Source organism: Pseudoliparis swirei, chromosome 23 (genome assembly GCF_029220125.1).
Source record: "Pseudoliparis swirei isolate HS2019 ecotype Mariana Trench chromosome 23, NWPU_hadal_v1, whole genome shotgun sequence".
NCBI classification, from domain to species: Eukaryota; Metazoa; Chordata; class Actinopteri; order Perciformes; family Liparidae; genus Pseudoliparis; species Pseudoliparis swirei.
Genome location: NC_079410.1, coordinates 10,492,000 through 10,514,362, shown reverse-complemented (window position 1 = coordinate 10,514,362; position 22,363 = coordinate 10,492,000). Strand labels below are relative to the sequence as shown.

The 22,363-nt window shown below is 42.0% G+C and overlaps 1 protein-coding gene across 2 annotated transcripts in view; it reads right to left on the bottom strand.

Annotated features, from left to right (window-relative positions):
- prkcab (protein kinase C, alpha, b) overlaps positions 1 to 22,363 on the bottom strand; it is a 95,241-nt gene that overhangs the window by 11,377 nt on the left and 61,501 nt on the right. For both annotated transcript variants that reach the window (XM_056407526.1, XM_056407528.1), the window contains exons 4-8: positions 12,206 to 12,317; positions 9,553 to 9,681; positions 2,498 to 2,654; positions 2,243 to 2,377; positions 546 to 639 (exon numbers count right to left, since the gene is read on the bottom strand). In XM_056407526.1, the coding sequence (XP_056263501.1) occupies positions 546 to 639; positions 2,243 to 2,377; positions 2,498 to 2,654; positions 9,553 to 9,681; positions 12,206 to 12,317 (627 nt within the window). The remainder of the gene's footprint in view (positions 1 to 545; positions 640 to 2,242; positions 2,378 to 2,497; positions 2,655 to 9,552; positions 9,682 to 12,205; positions 12,318 to 22,363) is intronic.

Below are 22,363 nucleotides of genomic sequence, written 5' to 3'. Positions count from 1 at the left end.
TTTTTGATGTGAAACAACAACAAAGTTGCAAAACTTGTTTGAAAGAAAATTGTATGACATGAAACATCGTTTCATGTCAAACGACAATATAAGACCAAACTGTTACAAATAATAATACCAAATTTGACATATTAGAAAGCGGGAAAACACTTTCCAGGTGTTTTTCTGGTTAAATAGAAATCTTTTTCTACCTCGTGTTATTATAACATCTTCTTTTAGACCGTCTACATGATTTTCCCTTCTGTATTACTTCCCAGACTAAGTCACGTTCCGCTATAAACAGATTAGTTAATGTTTCCACTGTATTATGAATTATTTACGCAGCTGTACCTTCCCTTCTCACAGACGGCTCTCAAGAACTCTCACTGATAATGCATTCTAAAGAAGGAGCATTCGCTTTATTAATGCAAGGAGAACGTGATCTCCCTCTCTGACAGTGAAGAACAGTTCCAGGTTACCATGGTGACGGAAAGGAAGAAGTGAGTGGGACAACAACAAAAAAGACTTCTGGTTTTATTGAATTTTACGATTTCAGTTGACCTCACCTCAAACTTCTGCCTGAGCTCCAGGTTGGCGTCGTCCATCTCAGGGATCGGGACATTGTAATACTCTCCCTCCTCCTGGTTCAGCAGCTTGTACCTGATAGAGACAACAACATAGATGGAGGAGATTTAATCTATATTTCATTTACTTTACATTGAACACACCATCCACGCATCTCTCCAGTGGACCACCCACTCAGCGACAGAACTCAACATCTCTGCACCACTTCAATCATGATTCTCCTCCGCCGAGTGTGTGCGGGTCTGCTCTCCTCCAGCAGAGCCAACTAGACTCCTTCTTTAATGTGCACATCCTCTGGCCACTAGTCTAATGACCTGGAATAGAAAGCAGACAAACACACACAGTGGGGGAGCTACATTGTTATGCACAGGTATTTCCTGAAGCTCTGGAACTGCACAAAGCAGCAGTCGATCAGGCTCGCTTTGGGCTCGGCGGCGGCCGGTATGCTAACACGGCCGTGGAGTGCGAGCGTGTGTTTATCATTGTGAGGCAAAGCAGGCAGACGGAGACAGAGAGACGAGGAAATGACGCCGGCAGGTGCTTGACGGAGTCAGCGTCATTAATGTCCGTGCGCAGCGTGACGCCGGTTGGTTGTTGGTCGGCGGCCAGTGTAGTATCACGTTAACACCATGGCAGACTGCAGGAACCACGTCTACCGACTGCTATGTCCTTCCTGCTTCGCACCGGAAAAAATATTTGTGAACAAATACATATTTTGAAAGTTTAATGGATTAATAGCTGTGTAAAAAAAGCTCCGTTACTGAGCTGTGTTTATAATATGATAATAAGTGCTCACACAGCCAGGTCTGGAATGACTGCTCGTAGTTTAGATTTCACAATGCAATGCATCCGCAGTACTTGTGTTCATTCTCTCTCTCTCTCTCTCTCTCTCTCTCTCTCTCTCTCTCTCTCTCTCTCTCTCTCTCTCTCTCTCTCTCTCTCTCTCTCTCTCTCTCTCTCTCTCTCTCTCTCTCTCTCTCTCTCTCTCTCTCTCTCTCTCTCTCTCTCTCTCTCTCTCTCTGGTCAATGCCTGGAGCGCTCCCACCTGAACGGTGGAGCTGGATATCAACCCCCAGAACCGGGGCTGTCCCCTACTTGGCCTTTGAGCTGTGTGTTGGTTTGTTCGTGAGCTTAGGCCGACTCCGGAAACTGTTTTTGAATAGCTCCTTGAAACGGCTCTGTTCAAGTCGTCCTTTGTCCTGGATGGTTGAGCGAAATGTTTTGTTTGACCAGGCAGGGTCATTTATTTTGTTTAGTTTTTCTGTGTTTCTGTAGATCAGTTGAACTTATGTTCTAGTAGCTTGTTGGGTTTTTTGTTTATTTTTGCCTTATTTTAGCTTAATTTCTGTTCTGCCTCTTTCTGTCTACATATGTTCTTCAGCTTTCTCTTTGAATTTAGGTTTTGAGTGAACTTGTTACTCCCTGTGTTCTCCATAACACTTATGAGGGTGAATATTCATCAAAACATCAGCTATGATTAAGAAGGTTCCAGTAAAGACATTAGTACAACATTACAGACTGCTTCATACAGTCACATACAACACGTTTTATACTTGTAATGATCACAATTACAGACGAGTGGATTATTAACAACATATAGTGCATTACTTCTCATAGCTATGAACGGTGTAAACATCCTATGGCCTACATAATGAAAGGGACTGAAAAGACAACCTACCATCCGCAGTTGGGAGATTTGATGAGCTCAGACACTCCAAACGACATGGAGCCCATGAAGTCGTTACGGGTGGTTCGGTCCCAATCCCACGCCTCAATGGACAGACGGCGGTCCTTATCTGATGATTTGAGCTTACTGAATAACATACAGGAGGAAAAATAAACATGCAAGGACAAGAGACGGAAAGGATAAAAAGTCTTCCTTAGATTTACTTTAATTTTGTAACCTTATACCGTGAAGTGATCGTTAACTCACAAGCTGAAGGACTCGTTCCAGCAGGGGTTGAGAGAGGAACGGATGGTTCTGGTCTTCTGTTTGGTCTCGTTCTTTGGGTCGGGGATGAGCTTGAGCTTAATGTAAGGATCTGATAGGCCATTTGGATCCATAGGAATCAGGTTCCTGGCTTCACCCACTAGAAGATGGAAGAGAAGACGGGGAGAGAAAGTGTAACTGTGTGTTTGAGCCACCAGCCAAAATCTGAGACTTCATGACTCCACACTGATTCAGGGGTTAAGATGCACAGAGACGGGGCGGTAGGTCACTGCAGGTCACTCCAAGGCCAGACAGCAAACACTTATATGAGTTTCAGTCCAAGCAGAATGATCTCTCTGTGCGTGTGTGGACTCCTGTGGGACCAAGTCATTGTTTTGTGAGTCACAAACAAGTCTCAAGTCTTTAACTTTTAGTAGTGAGACATTAGTTCTGTTTGCATTTGCCTGTAATTTTTGTATCCCCCCTAACTCATTTTTATATATATTCTTATTTTTTGGGGGCCTCTGCTTACATTTTGTACATGAATCAGAATTATTTGTGGTACCAATTATTTCAACTTTCATTCAATAACATAGCATTTGTTTGTCATGGTTCTCGACTTGGTTGGAAGCTGTTAGATTTGTTAAAATGATTTGAGGCCTTTTTGAAATAACAAACTTCATACATTTTGGGCTTGGAGGTATGGTATCAAGTTTTCGCAATTCAAAAAAAAGTAAAGATTTGAGTGAAGTTGAAAATCTTAAACATTTGCCATTTGAACCCAAGTCATGTGACTTGAGTTCACACCTCTGATAGTCAGTCACGATGCAGGGAACAGGTACAGAATCCAAATGCAGAGGGTTGTAATGCCTCAGTCTAGTTTGGGCCTGTCCCCTGAGCTGATCTGATTGACTGAATGAGACTCAGGTGAGGAGGTGGGCGGGGCCAGGCAGAGCTGATTAGGTAAGTGGGAACAGCTGTATGCAGTTGGGCGTAACCAGGACTGGCAAGAGAGTATGAGGCCATCTAGTGGATGGTTTGAGAGTGGCAGGTCTGGGTGAGCGAGAGTAGCGCGTGTGACCTGAGGGAAGTAAGCAGGCCCTAGAGGCAGGGCCGGGAAAAACAACCCATCGACCAGAAAGTCCTGTAACACACACAGAGCTCAGTGTTTCCGTCCCCAGTGAATCAGCACATGGCTCAGACACCACAAAGGCAGACAGCAGGTGCTGTGAAGCAAAACATACTGTTGAAATGCACTTGTGAAACTGCACCAACTGGTTTATAACGCTGGGGGATGTTATTGCAAAATAAAAAAATAATATTTGCACCCAAATATTGTCTCACACCCACGCTGTTGTTGTGTAGTAATACAGGTGATGATTAAAACTACACTCTTCTTCCTCATATTAGTCTCTCTATTTTATGGTCAGCAATAAGTGAGCAGATAATGTGAGGGACAAGTGATGTTTCTCTGTGTGGTGACTGCCAAATGGAAAAAAAGGAGTGTTGTTACATAGCAACAGGAGGAGGAGGAGGAGGGACGGGGTGGCACGAGCATCTCATTTTCACCATGGCGACAGCATCTACTGTAAGTGACCAATGGGCCGACTCCAGTGCTGCCCCACTTAGCAACATCACATGAACACACATTAAATGTCATTATTGAAACGACGACTGAAGAGAAAAGAAAGAACGTGAAAACAAGACAACTATAATGGCCGGAGAGCAGAAGCCAGATAACGATAAATTCTCTAGAAATGTGTTTATCAGTTGCAGCCCTATCCCCCTCTGCATATTTTAAAACTATGGAGTCAGATCAGTCTCTAAAATTGCAAATGCACACAGAGACTCACAAATGCAAACACAAGAAATTCACAAATGCGCACAGAACAATTCACAAATATATTCACACAAAAGTATTTAGAAATAAATTAGACTCTCAAATGCATTTCGATGTGGATTTATATGTATTTGTTTGTGGATCGCACTGTATTTGTTTGTGGTTTGCTACACATTTGTGCAGTGGCTTGATTTGCAAATGCTCTTTTTTTCAACACCTATCTGTAGCCAATCAGAAGCCGCCCTCCTTTTCAACCAATCACATGAACGCATCTCCTCCCTCCCGTCCCCTCAAACACCCAATGAACCCGAACACGAGGGCATTTGATTTTCTGACATGTGTGGGATGTCCACAACAGGGATAAAGCAGAAATAGTGGTCATTTATTCCATGGTGGAAGGTGGAAATGATACCTGTTTCCACAGAGTAAAGCCACAGAGATAAGCCTCGCCCCTCTAAGGCAAGAATGAAGTGAATTACGCTCATGTGATTGGTTGAAAAATGAGGGCAACATCTGATTGGCTACAGGTCTATGTTGAAAAAAACGCATTTGCGAATTGAGCCATTTCAGGAGAGTCTCAAAAACCCACGAACAAATGTGCGATTCACAAACAAATCAAGTGTGATCGACAGAAATATAAATCCAAATACATTTGTGATTCTAATTTATTAGTAAATCCTTCTGTGTGCATTTGTTAATCGAATATATTTGTGAATTGTTCTGTGCGCATTTGTGAATCTTTGTGTTTGTATTTGTGAGTCTCTGCGTGCATTTGCAATTATTGAGATCTGACCCCGTATAAATCAATCACATAGAGGACAAAGGAAAAAGAAAAAGCTGTAATCTGAATGTTTCAGGGAGTCAATGTGAACTTTCACACGAGGACTCGTTCGCTGAGATTCTTCATTCATATATTTCCGCTCCAAACCATAAATATCCCACGACTGAATAAAGCAACCATATCAAGTGTAATATGCATCTTATTTAGTTCTGTGTTCGTGAGATTTAATCTGATTTTGATATTTAACTGATGCGTGAGAGTAAGGTTAGTAAGAAAATGGTTTTAAGGGAAAACATTTATGAATTCTGAAAATAACTCGCGAGCAGAATGAAAACAATGATGGACAACAAAAGAGACAAAGATGAAAAATGCCCGAAATCTACTTTTCCACGTTTGTACAAGTGTTTGCTGTTTTTTCCGTTTTTCAGTGATTTTGTTTTTAGTTTTAGACTTTATTTGTTATGTTCCTTTTCTGTCATTTGACAGACCAAAAGGTTTATTAAATCCAGCAGCATTGTAAATAATCATTAATTGCTGTCCTACACATGCGTTTTCTATTGTGGGTGCATGTTTTTAGTTTGGTTGGAATTACTTTATCAAACACTCTCCCCCCAAAAAAAATGCCCAGAAATAAACTCTACATCTTTAACTTCATCCATGAGTGAAGAGAGAAGCTATAACGAGATAAAAGAGAAACATGAATTTTGCTTTAAATTTAAATATAACATTTTTTAAACACAGAAATCTCTTATCGAAATAATTTCCTATTTAGTTCATGTCATATTCAAAACACGAAGGACAATGAAGTTTATATTGTAATATGTATTCATGTTGTCATGCTCCTCCCCACCAGTAGAGGGCAGTGCAGGTCTCTCACTCACTGAGTCGTGCATATGACAGAAGAAGCTGGAGTCAGACGTGTTTACCTTGTTTCTGAATGTGCAGCTTCAACCTCATAGTTCACTCCTCATCCAACACAATATCTCAGCTACAGTAAACTCTATCTCTCTCGCCCACAAGCCTACACACACGCCCCCACACACGCACACACAAACACACACACAATAAAGTTAAAAGCAGAACAAAAATCTCAGCATCCTACATTCTCATCTAAATCCTCCCCTCCGCTGGCTGTGGCAGCGTATACGGCATCAGTCGTTTCCCTGGCAACGCTGGCGCCATACAATGCTAAAGCAATATCAACACGCCTGTAAACACACTAATGAGGCAAACACACACAGATAAACAAACATGACGATGGATAGTGTGTGTGCAAGTTATAGACACAGTTCATCTTTGTGTGCTTCTCTCTCTCTCTCAAACACAGACACACACACACACACACACACACACAGACATATGCACACAATGAAACATCATCATCAGTGATCAAGAACCATCTTTACTGTCTGCGGTTGCTTAGATACAACAAGAGCTGCGTTCCCTCTGTATCCTCCTCTTGCTCCTTATGGTGGCGTTACCAATGAGATGGTTGTGCGTGAGGAGTTTTGTCTCTTTTGATGTGCAACACACCTGACAGAAGCAGACGTATATCATGTGTGAACTCGAGACTTCACCGATCCACTCCCACTGAAACAAGCCGCATGTTTTCATCACGAAAAAAGCAAAACTACCAGCATGCATCTACTCTGCTGCTGTCGTGCACTGAGGGACACAGGAGTGAAATGGACTGCCTTTTTACACTAAAACACAATAAGAAAGTGCACTGGCACTTAGATGAGACTTCAAGAGCCTGGATCCTGTGTTGTTTGAAAATAATGAATGACATTGTTCAAGTTCTTTCTTCTCCAAAATGATTATTTATTGTCTTATATCTCAGATAATTTCTCTAAAGTGACAAGTGTTATTTCCCTGCACTTAATGCTTCCAGAATAATTGAAGACAACAAGACGCACAAAGACAGTTAACCATTCCCTGTGATTTATTTGTCATGATATTCCTTGGAAACCAAGAAAGAAGAGAAAACACACATCCGTGCTCACAGTATCTCCTGTATCTGAGTGAACGTTTGCTTAATAATAAAATATGCCACGGCTAAAAGTGACATATCATTTGGATCCCGGGGCGGGTGTGTGCAGGGGCTGCAGTGGGCCGACAGAGTAATTTTCCAAAAAAGGCTTTGAAATTCAAATGTGTTGTTGCATAACAATGCCATGTGCAACCAATGAATGCCTAAAAATGTGAAGGGGAAAGCTGCACGGCCAAGCGGGAGCTGGATGGATCCCTGCAGTGCTGTCAGGAATCCATCACACATCACACACACACCACACACACACTGGAGACAATTATATTAAGATTTATATTTGTGATAGTGGTCGCCTGAAGAAAGTGCAATCAGGAAATTCAACAAAGGCCAGGCTTAAGAGGGAAATGTTCACTGATACCAAGCGAGACATGAGTGGTGCTTTATTACTTTGTACATTCCCGCCCACACTCCCTTCAGTCAAGATTCATTGAGCACATTTTAATGTGAATTATTGAAAGGCATGAAGGATAATGACCATACAAACACAATTGCTGTTTTATAAATGTATTTCCCCCATAATCCTCCTCCAAACAAAGAATTACATAAATAACATAGTAAACACTTAATTCAATGTAGAATAAATATCATATAAATAGAGACATATAATCACTGCATGACATTGTTTTGTATTATTCAATATCTGTTCATAATAATAGTTTTGGGAAAAATAAATAAATAATAATAATTGTACCGAGAAAGTAAGTGTGGTCCTATTTGACATATTTATATATTATCTAAATATATAATTAGGCCTTTATGTGTAAATGGTGTAATCAGTTGTTGTCAGTCGAGGAGAAAAATAAAAAAGTTATTGTTCAACTGGGCTTCAAATCTGAGGCGGTTATGTCAGCAGTGGGAAATCTCACCCTGAGTCAACCGCTGTGTGCTCCCTTTGTCCCGACCCTCAGATGCCCTGTGTGTGTGTGTGTGTGTGTGTGTGCATGTGGGCCGATTATGGAGGGTCGTTTGCGCGTGTGTCTTTTCTTAAAGCTCCAGAATAAACCTCCTCTCCTGCCCGCAGGTTGTTTATGTCACTTTTGCTAAAAGAGACGTTGATCGGGAATTACATTTCACACATTAAGAAATGATGGTATGGATATTGTCTGTCTTGTACCCATCCCCACTGCACAGCTTCCTGTTGTACGTTCTGTGGAATCGACACAGTGGCATGCTGCCGGGTGTGTTGGTGTGTGTACGTGTGGAAATCAAGGACAACATAGCACACATCAATCTAACATCCTCCGTTAGATTGATTAACATTCAGCTGTGTCTATTCAGCCTAATCTGAAAGGCCTGCTAGGTAACCATGTCAACGAGACCGCCGCCGTCATATTCTGCCTCGTTTCCATCCTTCTTTGTAACTAAAAAGAAAACAGTAACATAAAAGCAGAGTGAACAAATGCTGTAAGCTGACTGTGATATTCCTAAACACATTGTTTATGAAAGCAATATATTTCCAAGTCAGTCACATCTGCTATTGTAACCCTGCTGTCGCCGGAGGTTATTCCTGTTTGATCCCCGCTGATTTAAAAACACTTTATTGGCCTCAGCACTCATATTGCTCCCTGACCGCCACTGTCTCGCCATGCCTGTGTTTGTGTGTGAGACAGAGAAGTGACCCTCCCCACCAAAGGGTTTTTTTATGCCGGGGAGTTGTCCACTCCAAGAGCTGCTGTTGACTGACAGGATAATTTGGAGGTGTTGAAAATACGCACACACGTAGGTTATGAAGGCGGCGATGACTTCCATTTTCTCATGTTGATGCAAGCTATATTGTTTTTAAAGGTTCTCTGGAGGTTTTTTATGTTCTAGTGAAGTTACAGTTTGATTTCAGCCTTAAGTTGTTAAGTTATGAAGTAGAAATTAAGTTAGATTCACTGTGGTTTCAGGTGAAAACGGCTGGAACCATAATTCCCTTAAAAAAACATTAAAATAGTTGCTTCTGTGATCGTACGGTTATAAGAGCAATAAAGTCGAGGCGGAGGAGGGCGGTGGTGGGGGTGGTCACAGTCCTCACCCCTCAGTCCTGCCAAAACCAAAAATCACTCACAGCCAAAAAAAAAACATTTGGTGCAGTTTAATTCAATTGACAGAAAAGTTCCTCAGCCTCCTCTCAGTGTCCCTGAGTGACTGAGCGAGCGACCACTTAGAGCCAGAGTCTGGCCACAGCGTAAACACAGTTCATGAACACAAGTCTTTGTAACCCCAAAGTTATAAATATTACAACAGAGATTTCTTTCAGTGGTCTGAAAATCAAGCACGCACACACACACACACACACACACACACACATGAGGGAACCTCTTGCTCACATCACTCTGAGAGTGAGCCGAAGCTGAGCTAAAGTACCGCAGGACACAACACTACTGCTGGTAAAGAAAGAGACCGACCTGCGACGTGTAGCCGGTCCAAGCTGACCTCGATCTTGAGGAAGAGGCGACCCCGACGCTCGGTGTGGTCCGTCCCACACAGGCTTGGCACGTTGACCACACACTGGTTGTGCACGTTCATGTCGCAGGCTGGAAACCGACAGAAAGGAGAGGTGAGTCGAGTTCATCTGGAGGGGAAAGCACCTCTCTCTATTACTCGTTTTATTACTCCATGCATTTGAGGGGGAATCGTGTCAATAAAAAGGTTGGATACACAGAAGTGAGTGTTAGATTGCACATTACGCTGCATTTAAACTTTTGAAATGTAATTTTGTGAAGCACTTTTTACATGGAGAAATCTGCTTTTGGTAGAAAATGTGCAAAAGTAGTTGGTGTTGAATGAATCTGGAGGGAAATGAAACTTGAATTAATTGTATTATTCAACAAAGATTTCAATGACAGAAGACAAAGAGTGAACACAAGACAGCACTTTACAAAGAGCTTTGCCTTGAATTACAAAAAAAGAATGAATACAAAATTGAAAACATATTCTTTCATATATTTGAAAACACTCAGCAAACTTGAACCTAATGATTCTTGAAATAAAGTAGTTTTTTTATCTGCATACACCTGGGCCGTATTCATTGGACTACTTTATAATTTCACTTTAAACTTGGGAGTAAAGAGGTTTAGAGCGCCTGCCATGTGATCACATGATTAATTATACCTAGATAGCCAATCAGATGCCAGGATTCATTATCTAAAAACTAACAAAAAAGAATCTTTCATTTTAATTTTGATATCCAATTCTGCAAACATTTTATCTTCTTTAAAGATTAATTTTCTTTAGTATCTCTAAAATCAATTAACATAACAGTTCTAATATATAGATGAGGATGTCTGTAATGGAAACCAAAAGAAAACCAAACTGCAGCCAGGAGGAAGTTTGCTGCTGAGGAGAGATGTGAGAGAAACAGAAGACAAGAGGGATGCAGATGACGATGGTGATTGCGAACAAAATCAAATACAGATTTATTCTTGTCGTTTTCAGCCTTGAGGAATACAGAAACAAAACAAGTGTGGGTTTTGCGGCTGCACAAATATATATATTACCCATATTGCTTCAGGTAACTTATTATTCATCATGAGTAGTTTAAAGCAGGCGTCTGCTGACCTCGGTTTCTGTGCTGCAGCAATTTAGGATCTTTTAATCTTGAGTTTCGTGACTATAGCAGTATCATATTTTAACTTCTAAAATGTCACATTTAGCAGTTTGAACATTTAAACTTTTTAAAGCACTGGGACTGATTCTGTTTATCAGTCTCAGTGTTTGTTGTTCACTTTAGTTGATTTGATAAGGGACAGTGCACATTAATAAAAACATTTCTGTAAATGTGCCAGTTATAGCCAAGAAGCTATTTTTCATCTGTAGTCCCGAGAGACAGATGTCATAAAACAAACCTAAAAACAGAAGATTACACTTACAATGTTTGTACAATATTTATGTTTCCAATGGGTGCACAAACAAATAATAGTGAGAATAGTGAATATACTCTTAGACATTGTCAAGTACTAACATGACATGCAACAAGTAGACTCACAAATTCACAAAAGGCTGCAGACCGATTACAGCCAACGGGTTGTTTTGGAGATGTTTCAGTGAACAATTGGAATGAGTGAAAGCAGTAAATAAAAGAGACGCTGCTTTTCCTTAAAGAAGACCGCAACAAGTAATCACCACATGAACATATAAATGATATAATCACTGAAAGCAGATGAGATCATCACCATTCAGTGGACTTGCAGCTTCCATTAACACACACACACACACACACACACAATTGGACAAAGCCGAACAGATGAGGGACCAGAGAGGAGAGAGACCAAGCATTAGTTCTCCTCTTCCTCTCATTCCCTCCGAACTTTTTCTCAACCTCCTGATTTCCATTCTCTCACTAGATTCTGACTTCCTCCTCTCTCTACATTCTGACTTGCCCCCCCTACTTCCTGCCCTCTTTCATCCAACCATCCATTTCTCCTGCTCTCTCCCCCTTTTTCCGTTGCCAGGCGGACGTGCTGGAGACAAGGACAGACGAGGGATGGGGAAGCAGCTCGTAATTGCGATGGCCTCCTCGCATCAATTTGCTCTGGTGTGCTCCCATTACTATCTGCAACGAGGTCGCAACCAGAGACCCACAGATGGATGGACAGAGTAAGAGCAGGAGAGAGGGAGGGTGATGGATGGAGATAACGTGGAGTCAGGAGGGGAAGCAATATAAATGTGGAGGGACTAAATGTAAAAGGAAATATAAACACTGTAAGGAGAACGGATGTGAGGGGCAACAGAGAAAAAAAATGGTGAAATGAAAAATAAGAAATGTGGGGTTTAAAATAAGTGCGGGTGGAAAGAATGGGAGCGCAGAGAGGACTCGGCATGGCAGGACAGGGAATTCTGCTTGGGCTGCAGATGTGGCTGAGAGGAGTTCAGCACCAGTCTATTCCCATCTGTTCTCATTAGGGCCGATCAGTGCAGCACATTTGACACAGGTGCACACACACACACATACACAGACATACACAGACACACACACACACACACACACACACATACACAGACATACAGACATACACACACACGCACATATGCACATAGACAGGGTGTGTGTGTACTCACTGTCACATTTCATCCCTTGGTGGATGAGTCCGTACAGCAGTGAACCACAGTGGTCACAGAAGGTGGGGCTGCCGTATGTGTGGATCTTGAACTTGTGCTTGCTTCTGGGGTCCTAAGGAACAAATAGAGAGATGGGGAAATAAAATAGTATTAAATGATGATATTTTTAAAGGAGGGAACCATCAGGGCCCCAAAGAGACCTTAAGAACCTAAGATATTCAGAATTATAACATATAAAAACGCCATTAGCTCTCAAAAGAAAATCTCCGAGGAAATGCCTATTCCGTTTGCGTTGAACAATGAACACTTGAACATCAGCGGGATAAGAAGTACCTCAACTCACAGAAACTTTCTTGTGTAGTATTATGTGTATCAAGTTTGTATTTGAGGTGAGTTCTCAGTAAAAATACGTTTTCCTACTGTGCTTCTTTTTTCTTAAAACACAACATAGCATTGGGTTTCTCTTAACAACACAAAGTCTAAGGAATTCTTCTTCTCGAGGCCACAGAGCCCTCAGATAAATATTCAGAAGGTCTGACTGTAATGTTTTAGAAAAAGAAAAGGACGCTAAATTGCAACATTTCTATCTGGTGAATACAAATGTACCGTTCTTACAACATCTGTTGATCACTCGACTTAGAAATGTCTCGGTCAGAAATGATTGGAATAAATGATTGCAAATCGGTTCCAAAGATCCAGATTGTTTTGCCTCATTAAGACACATAACATTATTTCAATTTCATTTCTCAGTATGTTTTAGCTGCATGACGCATCATATCCATGATGTCATAGACTTTCGCAAAGAGAAACAGAAAGAAATATCAGAGTTATCAGAGTTCACTGATCTTAGGGTTTTATGCTTAGACCTCAATGTTCTATCTCAGGATTCTCTGATCTCAGGGTTCTATGCTCTGACCCCAAGTTTATATGCTCTGATCTCTGGGTTCAATACCCTCAGGACATACAGCATTTTCAAGTATTATTAAGGCACAAAAACACACCATATAGTGATTGTACAGCACCAGAAACTTTTTATCTCGGCCTGAACATCTGGGCAAAGTAAATGAGCAAATGGGGATTGATGCTCCAAGAAACAGAAACGGGAAAGGAATGTCACAAGTATAATCTGTTCTTTACCACAATGTCATTCAAGTTTAATTAGTTTAAAATCGATTAATATATTCTCCAGTCAATATTGTGATAATGGAGGTTAGCTAATATATGCAATCACCACAAAACAAGCATTGCAGTCGTAATTAAAGCCCAACAAATGACGGTGGATAAACCCCCATCAGAGTCGCCTCCATCACAATGAAATGTGTCAGAATGGCTGCATGTGTAATTATACAGGCCACTGACTAAGTAAGTGGGCACATGTCATTGAAAAGTGCCCTTTTTCCCTGAGCACATACGTGACGACAGAAGAAGACGGAGAAAGAGACGCAGAGAGAATGTCTGTGTATGAGAGAGAAGGGAGATGTTGGGTGGTGTGATTGGCAGTGAAATGAGTGAGAGGACCCCTGAAAAGATTAATTAATATGTACTTAGCTCGCCTATTTTTACTCCTTTCCTACGGCCTTTCCTGGAGGATTTTCTTCAGAAAAACAAAACAAAACAAATGGCTCAGTCGTCTCTCTCTTGGGTTTCCCTCCCAAACATGTTCGCCTCCTGGCTGCATTCTTTTCAACTGTGGGAAGTTTGAATGTATCCTAAAAAAGACCAGGGACTCAGAGGATCTCCCTGATCTCTATTGTTTCTCTCTATTAGCCCTCTTATTGACTCCCTTCCCCTTCAAGTCTCTGGATATTGAACTCTGGATGTTTGTCACTTCATGCCAAACCCTTTTTTCTCTCTTTCTCTCTCTTCTCTCTCTCTATTTCTCTCTCTCTCTGTGTGTGTGTGTGGAAGCATCCTCAGAGGTCTCCGTCTATATGTTTTCTTCCTTCTTCTCTGCGTCATTGTGTCTCTGTCTGTGCTCTCCTCCTCATGGGTGAAATTGAAATAGCAGCGTGTGTTTGCCCGTATGCGTGCATTTCTTCCATCCTTCCGGCAATCTCAGAAGGGTACATGCATATGCACACAAACTGAACAATTGCTCACACACACACACACACACAAACGGTCCAAAAATGATCTCTCTCCTTGCCCTCAAAGTCCAGAGAGATTATGATATACTAAGACAACCCAAATAATAACCTCCAAAATAACAATTCAGTTGAACCAAAAGCTCTCTCTGCAAAAGCGTCTCTTTCCTGCAGCATTATCTGCAATTAAAAAGCCTCATTATTTTTACGAGGCCCAAAACGCTTCAGGCTCTGCCAAAAGAAGAAGAAGAAAAAACATGTGAGTGCTCCTCTCTCGTTATACTCTGTTTGAATTCAATGGACTTTTGTCCACAAGTCCTTTCTTTGTTTTGATTGCGTATCAACCAGAAAACGAATATGCATAATATTTAAATGTGCAAACACTTGAAGAGGAGCACTCTTGGCCGCTTTCATCGAGGCCCACGCTGCCACAATGAAATACGGTGAGTACACAGTTCTAGACGCTTTTGATTTCTTCCAGCAGAGAAGAAATCTGATAATTTCTTTGTCACCATGGAAATCATGTTGCATGGTTTCATTATGTACAGTGGCCCTTTTTACAACAAATACATGTTCATAACAGTTTCACCACACAGAGGTTGTGGATCGGGGCCCTCTGGCCCCTGGTTACGGTAACATCATTCAGTAATCCCTTCATGGGTAACATGTCTGTGAGTTGTCGTCTCTGCCAGTTCACTGAGATGCTCACTACAGTGCTTTCCCTCTAGGTTTGTTTATCCGATGTCTTTACTGTTGTTGGCACTACGCGTGTTTCCAGAACAATGAACACATGACTCACCAATCACCACCAGACAGGGAATCGTGTACAATCCACAACAGGTTAGTAATGGAGATGAACTCATCAATTATGTAGTGCCGACTTGCTCAGTCATCGTTTCAGCCTGTATCCATCAAATATCCTCTCAGCCATTTAAAAGCTGGACGCCATGCTGTGCTGGGGAAAGATGCTGGCGGACAATCCGCCGACACTAACGGACACAGAGCTGCCGAGGAGAATCCAGGAGGGAGGTCGGTTCCAGCGAGGCGAGATGATGACGATGCTGCCAAATTCCTCAGAGCGTAACGAGGGCCATATCAAGCAGACGAAGAGGAAGAGGTCGGTGATGAGAGCCGAGTGACAATGAGTCAAATGGAGTTCAGAGGCATTGACAGATGCATTGCTGTTAGAGGCATTACCTCATTACTTATTGGACATGATCGCCATGAGAAGTGATGGTGAGGAGCAAAGAGGCTGATGTGACTCATGTTTGGGGTTAATTGGTTAAAAGGCTCCAAATCTTCCTTCATGTCTGCTTCATACACATTTGGTTGGTGGCTACATAGACAAAGTGTCATGTACTCATACAATGCTTCATAGGCAAAAGCATGTTTCAGTCTGTATGAGGTTGAGAGACCTTATTGTCAAGCGTCCTGCCCACTGGAGGGTCCCCAAGCAGCACACTGCATTTATCTGGAGCCACTGGAAAATTAAAAGGAAGAAGACTTTGCTTACAGTACAATGTGCTTTTACCATCTGCATGGAAGGGGCCCTGTGGAGTTTTCTTCTAAACAAAGAGACGTAACGTTCACGCCCAGCGTTTCTCACCGGATGCATTCTGGGTATCCTTGAGATGTCCTGAATGTGTTTCCTTCCTCAAAAAACCTTTGCTGGCACAACGCTCTTTCTGCCAATCGATGTAATAGCTTGAAACCAGCAGCAAGAAGGTGTATTACGTCACTTGAGCATAATATAAACAAAAAATACAATTTACACTGGATGATAGTCAATGGTCTCCAGACATCACTGTGAGGAATTACACCATTCATAAAATATGAACAAACAGAAGAAAACCCCAAAAAATACAATTAGATTAAAAGACTGCATCATACTGTGTGCGTGCGTGTGTGTGCACGTGATAATTTGTGTGTGTGTGTGTGTGATGAGGTGCTCGGGGCAAACAAAGTGAACACCTACTGTTGCTATGGTGATAATAGGTTAGAGAAAATTACGTGACAGATTGAAAGTCATCAGAGAGAGAAAACAATCAATGGAGAGGTGGAGAAGAACCCGTAGAGAGTAAATCACTCTGCGGCTTAATGCAATTCAGTGTGTGCACGTTCTCCATGAAACGCAAACGAAGTGCAACAACCGAGGAGAAGACAACTAATGGAGAGATGAACACTGGAGCAATCTCCATGCGGATGATGATGAAATGTTTCCTTTCCTTCGGGCCGAAGCTCAGCGGCCTGGCTGAACGAGAAGAGCATGCGGGGATGTTTATAGCCAAGAGGATCCCCGGTTATTCTCTCCGACTGTAGTAGTGTGACCGCACAACAACTACACAATAACTACACAACAACTAGTGTTGTCAGGCTTGTCCAAACACCCACTGCCTACAGCCTGCTCAGTGCGCCCTGCCGTGGTGAAGGGCAAACACTGCCTATTGCCTCAATGGATGCTTTAAAAGAGTGTGCTCGCATCAGTGTGTGTGTGTGTGTGTGTGTGTGTAGGTGTGTGCGTGTGTGTGTCAGTATGAGGTAGGGAAAGGCACAGAGAGATCTATTTAGTGTTTGTAAGCAGGTGAACATGATGTGAAAATAGACTAGAATCGGAAAGAAAGATTGAGAACAGACAGAACAGAATGAGAGATGAGGCTCATCAACGTGTGTGTGTGTGTGTGTGTGTGCGTGTGTGTGTGTGTGTGTGTGTCTGTGTATGATCATGTCCACCAACTGTCCTTTAGAGAGGACAGCTTCACCTGCCACAACCTGCTGGCATCGATGTAAACATCCCATTGGGTGTTTATTCCCTATCTTTAACAACTTCAAAGGAAAACTATTACAGTTAAGAACTGTGTGACGAACCCCGAGATGGATTCAAGGAACTGAATACCGGACTCGAAGATGGCGCCCACTCACAAATTGCTCATGGAGCGCACAGGTTCAGAACATTTCCAAGCCTCCAGGTTTCTTCCACGTTGTGCAGCCCACTGTGCATTAGTGGGATAATATTACACACCAAAGGTTTCACAACTATCTAATCTTTATGGATTAAAGATGAACAATACAGTCCCACCGAGCCCGAGTGAAACATCGGAGCCAGAAGACCCGCCTGTTTCTTCAACAGCGAGCGAGAGAGACGACTCGTGTTGATTATTCGTCGTTATCACCCAGATATGACGGTCATCAACCTCCTCAGGCACGTGCACAGACATTTTGGGGGGCAGGTGCTCAAACCAAAAAAAGGGCACCCAATGCTAAAAAAAAATTCTGACAGAGTTGAAGCATAAGCAGCATTACACTGATGAAGCTGTCCTCGACCTGCGTCTCCTCTGACAGCATCAGACCACTAGCTTACATTTTCTTTATGAATAAAGATGAATTATTATATAGCAACAACAGTACAAGTGTTCTGATTGGCTAATGGGTCGTCATGCCAGCCACGTATTGCCCTCCTGGTCTGACACGGATCCGTATTGCCCTCTGACGTCATTTTCAAAATGAGCGATATTGATAGACATCAGCAGTAGTGGGGTCGGATGCATGTGTAATTTTTCTCAGTCATTTCAAATTGGTGTTAAAGTTTGGTTCGAGTGACAACTTTGATTAGATTAACCAAATTTAACAAAGTATGGATTCAGAATTAAAAGGAAAAATATTACATGGACACAAGCGAAATTATGCTTTTTGCTCCTCACTCTTCTATTCTTGAACTTTCTATGTATTGATTTAGGATCAGGTGTCTCAACTTTTATCAATCAATCAATCAATCAATCAAATTTTCACAAAATAACTTTATATCTGGCATTCAAAAATGAACAGAGGACCATAGTGATAACTATAATTTACTTCCTAAATGAATGAATACATAAATGCATGGTTTTCTCATTCGAAGAAGATCAACATCATTTCCTCATTTGATTCACTGAGTTTACTGCAACTTCTTTCAGCCTTTGAGAGGTTTGTGGAACTTCATTCTTGATGTCTTTCCAGTTTTGAAGCAGATCCAGATTTCTGCAGTTGCATTCAAAGCCTTGATATGATGGAAATTACCAGCCAAGAGCAGTGGTCCTCAAACTAAGGCCCGCGGGCCGGATACGGCCGCCTCCACATTTGGCCCGGCCCTCTGAACAAGAGAGGCCTTATGATTTGTTTTTCAGTCTGGCCATGCAAATCCTAGACTAGCCCGTTAAATAGAACTGAATAAGAATTCTCTCTCTCTTTTCTCTCTCCTCTCCTCTCTTCTCTCTCCCTCTCTCTCTCTTTTCTCTCTCTCTCTTCTTCTCTCTCTCCCTCTCTCTATTCTCTAAACATAACTAACGTCAGTAAACAGCTGGACGAGGCTTTGAAATCACAGTTTAAAAACCTTTTTTTTTAGGAAACGTCGGACCAGTTGTGACGTCATGTTTTCAGCAGCGCTAATGTTGTGGTTGATCACAAAACAACGTCAGGGGACAAACACCGGCGTCATGACCTGTGTGTCTGGTGCTGCGGGTCAGAGGAAAAGGAGGTGCAGCCGTTTGGTGGCGGGAGGAGACCTGCGCGGAGGAGGAAGTGGAGGAGCGCGGCGGGGGGAGGGAGAGGAGGGGGGGCTCGTGAGCGCCGCGGAGCGGGTCGGGGCGAAATTCTCACAAGAACTCAAATAAATGCCCCGCCGGATGATAAAACACATTTGGGGGGGACTTGATGACAGAGAGAGTAACTTTTATTCTTAAATACGGATGAATAAAAAAAAATGTTTCTCCAGCAAAAAGGGCACTTTACTCATCCAGGGCAAAGGGGCTGGTGCTTGAGCACCACTTGGGCTCTATCTGTGCACGTGCCTGAACCTCCTTATCCCCGCTGCCTTAAAGCAAAATCATGACCTGAAGATTGGCTTCACCATATCCATCTCATCACTTGTTGGGACTAATCTGTCTTCTGACGCTGATACAAACACTAATGAAGCTGTGGCTCAGTGGGAAAGAAAAGAAGACAGAGGGCAGAGGAGCTGACATGAGATTCATCAACAGACAGAAAACAGACACGATGAATGTGAGGGCAAGACGAACAGAAAAAAGCTTGACAAAGGACACAGAGAGAATGAAAAGAGTTAATTAATCCTCATCTCCTCTCCGGCACACCAGAGGAGATGTAACATGACAACTCTAACTGGAAGTGCTGTCTCGAGGTCCGTCTCTGTCTTCACAACTGTGGCTGTAAAGAGAGAATCGGGCACCGGTATTGATTATCCATCACTGATTGAATTAGTGGAAGGACGTCTCTCTGTGTTTAATGGCCATCGTGCTCAGACACACTGTGGCCTCTTTATGTGCACGACGATCGAGAGCCGGTAAACCCCGACGGTAAACTGATGCTGGGTCTAAGTTCACAGACGTTATGTAGTGTGAGTGTGTGTGTGTGTGTGTGTGTGTGTGTGTGCGTGCGTGTGCGTGGATGCGTGTGCGCGTGTGTATGTGTGTCTGCGTGTGTGTGCGTGTCTGTGTGTGTATGCGTGTTTGTATTTGTGTGTGTGTGTTTGTGTCTGTGTGTGTGTGTGTCTGTTTGTGTAAGTGTGTCTGTGTGTATGGTGTGTATCTGTGTCTGTACGTGTGTGCCGGTTCTCTTGGCAGTAAATGATAGATCGATACTTTATTCATCCCCAATATATACAATACAATAATATAAAATAGCATATATATATGTATATATATATACATATATATACATATATATATGTATATATATACATATACATACACATATATATACATATATATATATATTTATTTATATATATATATACATATACATATATATACACATATATATACATATATATATATGTATATACATATATATACATATATATATATATACATATATACATATATATATATATACATATGTATAGAAGTGAGTATAAAGTATATAAAGTGAAAAGCGGTGCGAGGGTTATTGATGTTGATTCTATTTGAGGAGGATCTGTCCAGAGGTGATTTATTATAAAGTCTAATAGCAGTTAGTATCAAATGGATCAATCTTATGAATCAGCTATTTGTTGTGCCTCCTATGGTTGTAAGTCTTGTGAGAGAATAAAACATCAAGAGGCAAAAGGATATAAAATACGGCACTACATGCATATATGCACACACACAAACACTGACACACACATGCAGAAACACACGCAGACACACAGGATATGTATGAGCCCCATTAGTGAGAGATGGTACAGAGAGCAATGTCAGCGTCTCCTAATGAGCCCACTGGATTAAGGGATGCAGTGATTTTGATGATGAGATGTGGAGTTATTGATGGAGATGATGCCGTGTGCACCAGTTATCTGAGATACTGCTGCACCAGAGAGTATTATGCAACAGTTACCATCAAGCTTTAGTATCATTGAGCCAGCGGTGGAAGAAGTACTGAGATGTATAACTTAAGAAAAATACACCAATTATAATTAAAAGCCTTTTAAAATCATACTTAAGTCCTGCTTACTTATCATCAGCAGAATATATAGTCACAGCAGTTAAAGTGCTCAAAACTAGAGATGCACCGATTGCAGTTTTCAACCAGAAAAATCATCAGGCGCCAAGAAACACGAATAAGAAACTTAATATGAAATAAAGAAATTATAATGAAAAAGGATGACATTTTGATTGTGTTTGCACCCAAATGACTCGTATACGAAAGCACTGCTCCGCAACAATGCCATGGCGGCTGTATTGCTCGGGAACCAAAGGGATCGCAGCGTGGAGTTCTTCGGATGAGCAGCAACACAGGAGACCAAACAGCCATGTTGTCGGCGGTCACTGCACTAGGATTTCTTTTCTGGGATAAATGTAGCTGCTTTCCACCTCTGACACACACATAGCAGACACAGGTGTTGGCCCGTTAATCCATCGCTGTCACACTCTGATTAATAGCAGAGGAGAGATCGCGTGTTCTGACGCGTTCACACAGAACGCCACGCGACCCTTTCATCGCGGCCCAACGTTCATCATCAAACACAGCATGTAATTAGACTGACTAGGATATGAGGCCCGCTTGAATATGCACGTTGTGTGTGAATGTGTGTGCGGGCTTCCTCTCTCTGACGTGTGCAGCGTCTAAGCCTTTGTTGCTGTGTTCACACTGAGGCCAAGCGGAGCTTTCAACCTGCGACAGCACCATCTCTTCCTGGGTGCCCCGCCATGTGACTGGAGGTCTCTGTGGCTGCAGTCGTCAGGCTCCATTAGGAGACACCGCCGGCACAGAGCTTCATCTCCACTCGCTGATAATTGAGCTAAATGGCTGCGAGAGAGGCTGACCTGTTCAGAGGATAGTTGACTTTGTCAAGAGGGAGTGGAGAATCTCACTTAGTGGAAGAGGAATCCAGGCCCGCCACCGTGCCGATACTATGAATAAAGTTAAAACGACTGGATACAGCAAACACATGCAGCGTTTACGCCTGCCTGCCTGATACATACACACATACACGCATACAAACATACACACATACACGCATACACACATACACGCATACAAACATACACGCATACAAACATACACACATACACGCATACAGACATACACACATACACGCATACACACATACACGCATACAAACATACACACATACACGCATACACACATACACGCATACACGCATACATACACGCACACATACATACACACATACATACCTGATACATAGATAGATATACATATACACATACACACATACACACATACATACCTGATACACACGTACACACGTACATACATACCTGATACATAGATACATACATACATATACACATACACACATACACACTCAAAGAAATGACTCATTGGATGAACTCAATTAAATTGTTGGCAGGTTTTCCATCCAATAATTATATGCAACTCCAACTCAAATTTAGCACATCAGTGCAATACAATGTAATTAAGTTAGTCCAACTCATTTGTATCAAATACATCTCAAATAAAATAACGATATTCATTAAATTAAATTAATTTGTGTTTGTCCAACTCAAAATATAAACTAACTAAGTAAGAAAATATGCAAACTCCACACAGAAGGAACGCCCCGACTGGGAATTGAACCCAC